Here is a 12,020-nt window from a genome sequence, read left to right on the forward strand (position 1 = left end):
GTTTTCTAGATTCCACATATCAATGAGATTGTATGAGTATTTGTCTTTGTGTGACTTATTTCACTTACCATAATATCCTCTAGGTCCATCCATGTTGTTGCAAATGGCAAGATTTCATTCTTTTTTATCCTTCAATTCTCTCTTAAACCTACCTCCATAAGGCATTTGCCCCCATCACTTTACTAAAATTTACTTACATGAAGGTCGCCAAAGACCTCCACAATGCTAAATTCCAAGGTCAATTTTCAGTCTATATTTTATTTAGCCTATCAATCAGCAGCCTTTGACAGAATTGATGACTCCCTTTTCCTTGATATATTTTCTTTTCTTTGGCTCCCGAAACCCCACACTCTTGGTTTTCTTTATACCTCACTGGTCACTCCTCAGTTTTATTAGCTGGTTCCCCCTCTCCTCTCTGATTTCTTTATATTGAAGTGATGCAGGGCTCAGTCCTTAGTGGTCTTCTCTCCTCTACACTCATTCTCTTGGTAATATCATCCAATCTTATAGCTTTAAATCCTCTCCCAAATTTATTTTTCACCTTGCACTTGCAAGTTACTTATCCAAATGCCTATCTTGTGTCTCTACTTGGGTGTCTTTTAGATATCTAAAATTCAACATGCCAAAGTTGGAACTGAATTATAGATTGTATAATTTCTGTACCTATATACATCTTTGCATTTATATTATAAAAGGCAATATCATGTTTCCTGAAGAATATAAGAAACTCTGATCTTTTCTCAAAATCTGTTCCATCTGTACCTTCCCATCTCAATAAGTGTTAACTCCATACTTACAATTGACCAAGCCAGAAACTTTTATTCTTCTCTCTTATACCTGACTTCAGTTCTGCCAGGAAATACTCTTGGCATTGCCTTCAATATTCATCCAGAATTATACGATTTCTCGCTGTTGCCACTGCCACCCCCCTAGTTCAAGCTACCATAATCTTTCTTCTGGATTACTGAAATAGCCTCCTAACCAGCCCCCTTGTTTCTACCCTTGGCCCCTAGAATCTGTTCTCAACACAGCAGCCAGAGTGTTAGGTCATGCTACTCCTTTCCTTAAAATCCTGCAAAAGCGCCTCATTTCACTGAGAATAAAAGCCAAATACTTACCACATTCTACTAAACCTATAGAATCTGGCTTCCCTTCACCTCTCAGTTGTCTCCTGTCTCTTTCTTGCTCACTCCTCTCCTTGGCCTCCCACCTCCTTGTTCTTCAAACCCTGCAGCCACACTCCTGCCTTAAGTCTATCCCACTGGCTGTTCTTTGCCTGGATGTTCCCCAGTTATTCTATGGCTAATTCTCTTGACTCCCTCAAGTTTTTCTCAAAAGACACTCCGTTTGTAATTGCCAGTTCCTCCTCCCTATACGTCACCCCCCCTTAGTCTGCTCTTAAATTTTTACTTTTCCATAGTTTTTCTTTATTTTTTCTTTATTATATATTCTGCATGTGAAAAAAACCATTTGATATCATATTTCTCTCTAGAATCTGGCATGTACATAATGCTACATAAATATGGACATCTCAGGGATCTTATTAAATCCACCAAACCTCTCTCAATCCCCAAAAGGAAGAAGCAGATCTGTTCAACGTTTCTTTCTAATAATTCAGGTTGGAGATATCAGAAGAAACTTGGAAACAAATTTTATTCATTTACTTACTTATTTATTAAAAAAAAATTTTAAAGACATCTTTTTAAAAAATTTATTTATGTTTTATTTATTTTTGGCTGCGTTGGGTCTTTGTTGCTGCACTCAGGCTTTCTCTTGTTGCGGTGCGCAGGCTTCACATTGTGGTGGCTTCTCTTGTTGCAGAGCACGGGCTCTAGGCACGTGGGCTTCAGTAGTTGTGGCTCGAGGGCCCTAGAGCGCAGGCTCAGTAGTTGTGGTGCACAGGCTTAATTGCTCCGCGGCATATAGGATCTTCCAGGACCAGGGCTCGAAACTGTGTCCCCTGCATTGGCAGGCGGATTTTTAACCACTGCACCACCAGGGAAACCCTATTTTAAATTTTTATTGAAATATAGTTGATTTCAAACTTGTGTTAATTTCAGATGTATAACAAAGTGATTCAGTTATTTATATATATATATACACACACATATATATATTCTTTTTTAGATTCTTTTCCATTATAGGTCATTAAAAGATATTGAGTATAGTTTCCTGTGCTATACAGTGGGTCCTTGTTGGTTATCCATTTTATATATAGTAGTGTGTATATTTTAATCCCAAACTCTCCCTGGTTTTTAATCGTTTTAACACACTATAGAATTAATTTACTTACATGTTTATTTGTTTACTGTTTGCCTTCCCCATTAGAACATAAGCTGCATAGGCCTGCTTTGTCCCCAGGTGTACAGTGGTGCAGCCTAGAACCTGACACAAATTGGCTCCTAATAAGTGTTTGTTGACTGAATTAATAAATTGTTTAATTTGCCTTGTCACATATCTACTCACCTATTGATTTTACTTAAAATGTCTGGGGAATTCCCTGGCAGTCCAGTGGTTAGGACTCGGCGCATTCACTGCCATGGCCCGGGTTCGATCCCTGGTCAGTGAACTAAGATGCTTCAGGCTGAGCCTCTTGGCCAAAAAAAAAAAAAAAAAGTCTGAAAAACAAACAAAAATTTCCTGTATTTTCCCCGGAATATTCATTGGTACTATACATACACAATTATTTTTTCAAAACCCTTTTTGCCTTACTAGAAGATGACCACTCCTTGAGAAAATTGTTACTTTTAATGACAAGTATCTTTCATGGCTTATGACTTGCCTTATCAGTGTATAGCTCTTCCGATTGTAAAACAATGAATTAATTTATGCAGTCAGGGATAATTCCCCAGAAGAACAAATATCACTTGCCTTCTGAGGCTTGCTAAGGAATCTTTCCCTAGGTGATTATTGGGTATTGAGGGTACTGAGGGCCACTATTACAGCCCTTTACTGATATATGATAGTTAATTTACCTGTAAAGGCAGTTCCTTCATTGGTTGACAGACATACTCTCTTTTATCTTTGAACTTCAGTTCACTGTATCTATTTATATACCCAGGAAATTGTAAAATATTAAGCAACGAACTTTCCTATATTTTGTGCATTTCAAAATGTATTTTTTGTCATGTTTTAAATCTGTACCATTTTATCTAAATGTCCCATTGTAATAAGATCATTTGATAATTCACACTTGTTCATGTTTACATTAAACACAAAGAACATGTTTACATGTTTACACTATTTTGGAATGGCAGTCAAGTAAAAAGTTTAATTTCACCATTAAAAATTTTTTTATTGTCCTTTTAAGCACTTTTGAACACATTGGTGTGCTCCAAGATCACCAGTAGGTAGGATTTTCTGATTTTTTAAACTCTCTGTCATTGACAAAAGTGGGCGGAATAGACCTATGGGGAAACAGCACTTACGTAACCTCAGTTAATTTGTCATTGGCTCAATTAGAAGCTTCCTTCTGCAATAGTCTTTTGGATCGCTTTGTGTTGGAAAGAAGCTTGGGTAGGAAGATCTGAGCCAGGATCAGAGAGGGAAATATATTTTAAAAATAGCTAATGATAACAGTTAATGCTTATTGAACAGTTGAACTAGGTCAGGGATATAACACCACTAACACCTCTTCACCTCGACCTACCTTAAACCTGGTCTCGCTCTGTCTCCTTCCCTTACTTTATTTTCTTTGTATGTCTATCTCTACCTGACACTCTAGGTTTATTGTTTGTCTCCACTAACAGAATGCTTTTTCTTGCTCACCTTTACATCTATAGCATCCCATAAAAATGAATGGCACACACTAAGCACTCAATAAATATTAGTTGAAAGAATGAATTAATGTTCATCAGTTTATTTCATTCTCTCAACCACACTGATAGGTACTGTTATTATCACCAGTAAAATGAGGAGGGAACTTAGGCTTTAGGTGGCTAGATAACTTTCTAGAGGTCATATAACAAACAAGAAACAGAGCCTGGTTTCTTAGCCACTCTGCATATTGCCTCAAGGGAAAAAAAATTTTTTTTTGTTATTTACAACTAACACCTGAAATTCAAAAACAAAAACAAAACAAAAAAAACTTCCCGCAGGAGAAGAGAAAGATTCCTGCTGTACCAAATGGAACAGCAGCTCATGGGGAAGCCGAGCCCCACGGCGGACATAGTGGACCTGAACTCCAGCGAACTGGAAGGTTAGTGAAAAGCCCTTGTATGGGATTTCAAAGGCCAAATGATATATACCTTTTTTGTGTGTTGGGAATTGCTGTTTTGAGAACTAACTTGTTTTTATACTTTGGATACCTACTCTTTGGGGGATGAATATGCCAATTAATTTGATTTCTCTGTAGTTACTAATGATTGTCATTATTATTAAACCAGAACAGTGAATACACCATTCCATTTTAATATATACCTAGTCTTTCATATTGCTATGCATTAAAACACATTCACAGATTCTTAGAATGAATAAGAAAACTGTCAGTTGCCCTTTCCAAAAGAGCCTGTTGAAAACTTCAAGCCCAAGATGGAAATGAAAATAAATTCCAAGAACTCAGTCTTATAGACACTCTCTCATTACATGCAAGTAGGAGGTATATAATAGTATTTTTTATTTTTACGGTAGTAATTTGAAAGAGTTATTTATTTTTCTAATCACACATCTTTGAAGAGATGAAAGCTTCAATTTATTTCTTAAAATGATTCTTTGTGGTTTTTTGACAGCTTGTCTCTCTCCAAGAAACGTGTGAGCAGAAAATCAGAAACCTTTGGGTGGGTCTCTCTTCAGGGAATGTGTGCACACAGCCTCCATTATAATTGAAGGCAATTGCAAAGGCTTTGCAGGATTGGCACTCCTCTCCCCTCAGGGCCATTTCCTGTACTGCTTTCACTGTGTCCTCTAAGATGACTTTCCAGTTCCTGACAACTCTGTGCATTTTAATTCTCCTGTGTTCTTTCCCTTTATCTATGTTTTGTCTCTGAGGAAATGTCTTCCTCAGGCTCCGTACCTAATTTGAGATGGTTCAAACAATTTTTTCCTTTTCCCTTTACTAGAAACATTGTTACTCCTTCTGTTTACTTTCATATTTTCAAATGCTATCCTTTTATTTTTGTTGTTTTTTTTTCTCTCTCTCTCTCTCAGGTGTAACATGCCACATAGTTTAGATTTTTTTCAAAGTTCACTTTTCCTTACTGCTTCCTAAATCCTCCCAGGTCACCAATATCCGGTATCTTTGCTCCTCCAGAGTTCTTCCACAGATTCTGTCGCTGACATGACTTGAAGTATCCATTACTCGTCTGCTCTCCTGGAGTTGCTGGTGCACATCTGGGCTGCTCTTGCACTGTTCTCTGCAATGACCTCCCACTTCCGGATTTAGATTTATGCTGCTAAAAGCACGTTTATGACACAGTAATATAACAGCTATTTAGACTAATGTGTACCCTAATAAGTAATTAATTAGAAAAGAGTGGTCTAATAGAAAGTACTATCAAACCTATAAATATTAACTACTAAGTAATAGTTCATAACCACCTCAAATTCTTTTGGGGATTAGGTGGGGTATAAATCATAACTGAATGAATAAATAGACTCATAGATTAAATCTGTTCTGAATTGTGACTTTGGCAAGTTAACAAATCATTCAGAAATGATCCCCCAAATAAAAATCATGTATGTGTTTTACTAAACACAGGTAAGGGAACCTAACCTAAGGTGATCTTTGTGTGTGTGAATTTAACAGGTTCTTTGCAAGCTTCTCTGAATTTTAAATGTCCTTTTTTTTCAATTGAAATTTCATTCTTCTCAACCTCTCCTACTCCACATCCCTCTGATGAAAACAATCACTAGAAAAACATAATGGTTCTATCACTCACATAACAGTAAGATAGTTACTAATATGTTACTATTGTGCCTATATTAGGGCAATTAAAAATAATAGAATTTATTCTGAAGAGGTACATTTTTCAAGGAAAATCAGAATTCATTTCTCAAGAGAACAGTCATTTTTGAGGTGATTCTTAGATTGCCAGATTATATTCCTATTTAGAAAATAAATAACAAAACTTTAATATTTTTCCATAAACCAAGTATATTTAGCATACTGGCAGTATGTTGAACATAATAGGTTTTTTTTAACCTCCATGTAGGAACTTAATCACAGCCTTATTCATTTTAATATGACATCTTTATCCCATAGAACACAATGAGCTTTTGGTAGTCAAATGTTAAATCTGCATATTGTTATTAAATGTTCAAAGAATGAGAATAGCTCTTTAATGCTCTCATTCCTAACAGATTAAAAGGTTCCAGTCCTCAGATTTTAGGCAATATTTCACAATTTAATGCTTCTCTCTTCCCCACCCCCCCCCCCCAACAAAAATCACCCTTCAAATGCTTTAATGTGGCTTTTGGATATATTTAGAATATATGCATTTATCCCAAATAAGGTCATTATTGTCTTGTGAATGATAGATGTTTGAATATGTTTAGACAATAGTGGATCAAAAGTACATTTATCTAGGTTGCTTATTGTAAGGTCCCTGTCTTAGTTTTCTAAAAATGAAAACAACTCTGGAACTTACCTCTCTCTACTAAGTATTATTGTCATCCATAAGGTCATTTAAGTGCCTGTCTGGAATATTATTTGGCAAGGGTTTTTTTTCACAAAGAGAGTGGGTAACTGGAGCCATGGTTACATGCCACTTTTTCTCTCTAAGTTGATGTATTGGACTGTACAAAAATCAGTTTACCTTCCCTCCTTCACTTTCTGCTACGCTAAATGGAATGTTAACAATTAGAAAATATTGCCAATGATTGAGGATGGTAGGCCTGATTTTAAGAATAGGTTGTTGTAAAATGGCACAGAGATTAGAGTAATCCTTAACTCTCATTATTTGAATTTGGATTGACGAACAGCTGTGAACCTTGTTTGAGAGAACCTAGGATTTTTTTGGCTGTTGACACAATATTTGGTTAGGGATTGAAGTGACATAGTGGTACAAAGCCATTCCTGTAGATCATCATAGTAAAACCTAGCATGTTAATATGGGCCTCATCTCTGCTGATGGAAAACCTGTACTGTGACCTGGCCACAAAGCAAATGAGCATTTTGATTTATGTGATTTTTATATTTGTATGTCACTATTGTGTTTTCCCCCCTGTCTTAGGATTTTTGGGGGACTTATTTTAGATATCAAAAGAAAAGCTCCATACTTCTGGAGTGACTTCAGAGATGCTTTCAGCTTGCAGTGCTTAGCATCTTTTCTGTTTCTCTACTGCGCCTGTATGTCTCCTGTCATCACATTTGGAGGACTGCTAGGAGAAGCAACTGAAGGGCGAATAGTATGTATTATGCTTTTCTCTGAACTTTGAAACTTAATCAGCTTTTAAGATTCATAGTTAGATGAGTCTGCATTTAATTTTGGTTTCCTTTATGAGGAGAGATTTGATGTACGGTCTGGCAGATAAAGTTCATACGAATTTCCTAGATGACTAGTGGAACTGGTAATCAGGGAGTGGAATATCTCAGAACAACTAATTCTTAGGTTCTGATCTCATCCCTGGCCCCCAAGTCCTAGGCTAGCTTTAGCCTCTGGTTCTTGCCTCATAAGAGGTCCATTTTCCTATTTATATAGGCCATGCTTCTGCCAGACATTTATTATGAATACATGTAAACTTTTAGTAAGCAAAAGAAAAGTGAGATAAGAAAGGGGGAGAGGACATATCCCTGTCCACTACCATTCATAGTCTGCTGACTGCCTGCCGCCTTTTTTATATCCCCCTACCCCACCTCCTGCCCAAGGTTGCTAGGCTCTTCATAGCAAAGGGAAAATAGACCCATGTATTTTACATATTTTCTCCCCAGTTATAATTGCAGCCTGTACAGCTTAGATAATGGAATCATTTATATCTCTACACAGAGTGCAATCGAATCTCTCTTTGGAGCGTCCATGACTGGGATAGCCTATTCTCTGTTTGGTGGACAGCCTCTTACCATATTAGGCAGTACAGGACCAGTTTTGGTGTTTGAAAAGATTTTGTTTAAATTTTGCAAGTAAGTGTTATATACTTTTGGCCCTCAGCCCCTTTCTATTTCTCTACCGTATTTAATCTTCTTCCAGCATCACATTTGGAGATCTGCTGGGAGAGATAGAAGTTGCTGATTTGATTCAGTTTGCCATTTTTGTCTCTCCATGGAAATAAAGGAGCAGTAAAATATTGATGTATATTGTTATGTAATACTTATAAAAAATTATATTCAGCTCTAAGCACTGAGAAAACTCTTTGAGTTTTGTACCCTTAGGTGTTCCCTTTAGACCAAGTCTTGAGTTTAGATACTCATGGGATGTGAAGCTTATTTACTTTCACTTCCTGAATTAGACTTACTTCCATCTACTTAAAATGGTGGCAAGCTGTTAAATGACCTTCTTTCCACTGTTCTTTTCCCCCTCCTAGAGAATATGGGCTGTCATACCTATCTTTAAGAGCTAGTATTGGACTTTGGACTGCAACCCTGTGTATCATACTTGTGGCCACTGATGCAAGCTCCCTTGTCTGCTATATCACCCGGTTTACTGAAGAAGCTTTTGCTTCTCTTATTTGCATCATTTTCATTTATGAGGCCCTGGAGAAGTTGTTTGAACTCAGTGAAGCATATCCAATCAACATGCATAATGATTTGGAACTGCTGACACAATATTCGTAAGTACCATTTCCCCTGTTGGCTGTGGGGCTTTTCTTTCTACCAAAATTGCTATTGTTATAAGAAATATGAGGAACTTACTCAGCAGATAGAGTTCCTTAAATTGATTCATGACCTAAATCCTGGTCTCTCAGAGTTGAACACGATTTTAAGAGTCATCTAATCAGCTGCTCATCTGAATACTTGAGTTTTCATTATAACATCTTTGCCAAGAATAACTTTTTGAAGTTTTATTTGTCGAGCATTCCCTATTAAGTAGATAATTAACCAAGATCAATTTTACTACACAGAGATTTTTTTTTCAAAATATTTTTGATTTTGGTCTCCCTTTAGGACCTTTTCCATGTAATGTAATCCAAAGAACACAGTAGTGAAAGATAAGATTTCAGATTTAAAGCAGTGAGATAAAAGAGACTCATTGGGTCTAAATTGCATAGTTTGATGTTTGAAAATATGATAAAGTCTTAAACAAAATATCACTGAATTGAAATGTATTTTTGCTTTTGGAACCTATGACATTTATGATAAAAGTACTCACATATTGCCTGTTGAGGGTGATATTACAGTTTAGGATTAAAGATGGGATTGTACCTATTACACTTTCTAGCTTTGTATGCCAGCAGTTTGGGATTTCTCTAAGGCTGTATTTGCAGAGTATATGTGAACATTACGTTACTCTTCTCTGATTTAATTTTAGGATTTTTTGGTTGTAATTATATATACATTTTAAACAGTGAATATTTGAAACAATATGTTCTTTACCAGGCATCAACCTGGCATTATAAACTCTGCATTAACTACCAATGCCCTTCTTATAAACTGCTCAGATAGGCCCTCAAAATCTTCCTTTGAAGATTTATCATCTTTATTTACTATTAGAAGTTGAAATTGTTGAAATTAGGCCAAAACAGTGCAATATTATAGTCTTGTTAAGAATGATGTAATGATATAGAGTTGAAAATAAGATGACTTTTAGTACTTTTAATTTTTCTCGGTAATTAGAGATATGTTTAACAGTACATCTCTGTTTTAGAACAAAAAAAAAATCAGAGTGAGATATACAATAACTTCCCCAATAAAAGTAAATGGTGAGGGTGTTGTGAACAGGATTCAAATGCAGATGAAGGAGGTGTCAGGGACACTCAGAAAGCAGGCAGATGGGAAGAACAATTTGATCAGAATGAGATGTAACATTGATACATGCCTTTTCATTTATCTTTAGTTGAAAAGAGAACAGTGTCACCTAATTTGGGTATCTTTGCAAGGATATGCAATTACCTCTGCTTGAATTTTCAAACCTACTACACGCCAGGCACTGTGCTCGGTGCTAGGGAAATCATGAACAATATTCTGTTCTCAGTGAGCTTCCAGTTTAGTAGGAAATGTAGACAAACAGACAACACAGTGGAATAAGTGCTGTGTTAAAGGATTGGTCCAGAATACTATGGTACTACATCAGAAGAGCACCTAACCCAGATTTCAGGTTCAGAGAAGACTTCCTGGAGGAAGTGACGTAGAGGACCAAAAAATCAGTAGGAATTAGGTGCTGAGGAATAGAGGTGGAAAGTGGTTTAGATGGAGGGAATGACACAGACTTGGACGTAAGAAATTTATTAATGCTTTGAAATATTTGTCCAAAGTTATATAGATAGTGGTGAAACAAGAAATTAGACTCAGGCTTTATGACCCTGATGTAATTTTCAGTGACTGAAGTTACTGCTGTAATTTTAAAATTTCTTTAAAGTACTGTTTCTCAGCCACTGATACATATACAATCAGAGAAAAGCAGACAAAGCTTAAATAAGCAGGAGGGTTTTCATAATCAAGTATTCACCAGAAAGTATTCTTCCAAAAATTCCACTGGATCTTTATATCCTTAAAACCCATTATAAATGAAAAAGATGGTGAATAATAAATGCATGTAGGTCTAATAAATAACTATAAAAAGTGCTGAATGATTGCTCTAGCAACTATCTAGCAATTTCAGTCTCTAAACATCAGTTAAAATAAGTTCACTAAAGTTTTAATTTTTAAAATTAAAGTTTTAATTCCAAGGAATATAACAATTTTTCTTTTCAAAGTCCTTTTATAGTCACTTTATATTTAATGAAATCCTATGGAGCAGATAAGATTTATTTTATAGAACAAGTTAATGATTTATAACTTACCAGTAATCAAATAAAGCATAATGAAGAGTAGAACCCACTTTTCTTAATGTTATGTTTTCTTTATTAGAGGGTGTGACTTTGTTCTGCCACTCAACTTTATCTCACCTTTTGGGCACATTGCCATGAATTCTTTATCAGATTAGTGTAATGTCAGTGTTGGCACTTTGTATATGATAATTTTACTCAGAGTATCTGCCACTTCTGTTAGGAAATTTTAAGCAAATTATTCTCGTTCATGTAAACTATTGCTACGTTCATTATTCATTCATTCATTCATTTCTACTTTGCTAGGTATTTTAAGTGTCACCACTACATACTTTATAGTATTAGTCATGCTAAATAAATGCTTAGAGACATTGCTGATAACTTGTTTTGGAGAAAGAAGCACTTCCCTTTAACTATGGAAATTAATATGCTAATTGTTCTGAACACTATTCCTCCTAGATATTTGTAGAACTAGTAAAATTCAGTTAGCTTAGCATATTTTTCTATTTATAAATGCAATTCTTGATAATATAAGGTGTTCAGCTTATGCACTTTACATTTATTATTTAACAAATAAGAAAAGATCGAGAAAAGAATATATACAACTCTGGGGAAAGAAGTTTACTTCATAAAAACATTCCTTAGTTAGAGCTCTCAGTTGCAGGCAAAATAGTTTTTATACACCACCCAAAAAAACCCTGTTTTTATAAATAAGTACTGTGCAAATATTATGTGAAGGGTAAGAAAATATGTTCTCATAAATGAATGCTCATTGCTGGTCTCAGTGAAGTCTGTGTCCAGCTTCCACTCATTCCTCTGTGTAGCTCATCTCTTCTTTACATGGGTACCTGGGGTCTTTTCGATATATCAAAACTTGTTCTAAAGATGATTAGTGGGAAGCTAATTTTATTTCTTCAAGAATTTTCATTTTGATATCTAAAAGAAGGAAGGCAGAATTTTTTTCAATTATAAAAGCAGGTTTTTAGGGAATAAGAGAGATGGTCCTACTCATTCTGAAATCATATCCCTGGGTGTTGTGGGCTGAACTGTGTTCAAAATTTCCCACACGCCAGATTTCTGAGCAAATCTAATGGCTCTCTATATAGAATTTGAACACTTTTTAGCACCCTCTCTACCTCTGTAATCTCTTGTCTAAATTATGA

The 12,020-nt window shown here is 35.7% G+C and overlaps 1 protein-coding gene across 3 annotated transcripts in view; it reads left to right on the forward strand.

Annotated features, from left to right (window-relative positions):
* SLC4A10 (solute carrier family 4 member 10) overlaps positions 1-12,020 on the forward strand; it is a 222,832-nt gene that overhangs the window by 129,899 nt on the left and 80,913 nt on the right. For all 3 annotated transcript variants that reach the window (XM_060106607.1, XM_060106609.1, XM_060106608.1), the window contains 4 exons: positions 4,098-4,198; positions 7,170-7,344; positions 7,923-8,056; positions 8,458-8,703. In XM_060106607.1, coding sequence (XP_059962590.1) covers positions 4,098-4,198; positions 7,170-7,344; positions 7,923-8,056; positions 8,458-8,703 — 656 coding nt within the window. The remainder of the gene's footprint in view (positions 1-4,097; positions 4,199-7,169; positions 7,345-7,922; positions 8,057-8,457; positions 8,704-12,020) is intronic.

Source organism: Mesoplodon densirostris, chromosome 8 (genome assembly GCF_025265405.1).
Source record: "Mesoplodon densirostris isolate mMesDen1 chromosome 8, mMesDen1 primary haplotype, whole genome shotgun sequence".
NCBI lineage: Eukaryota > Metazoa > Chordata > Mammalia > Artiodactyla > Ziphiidae > Mesoplodon > Mesoplodon densirostris.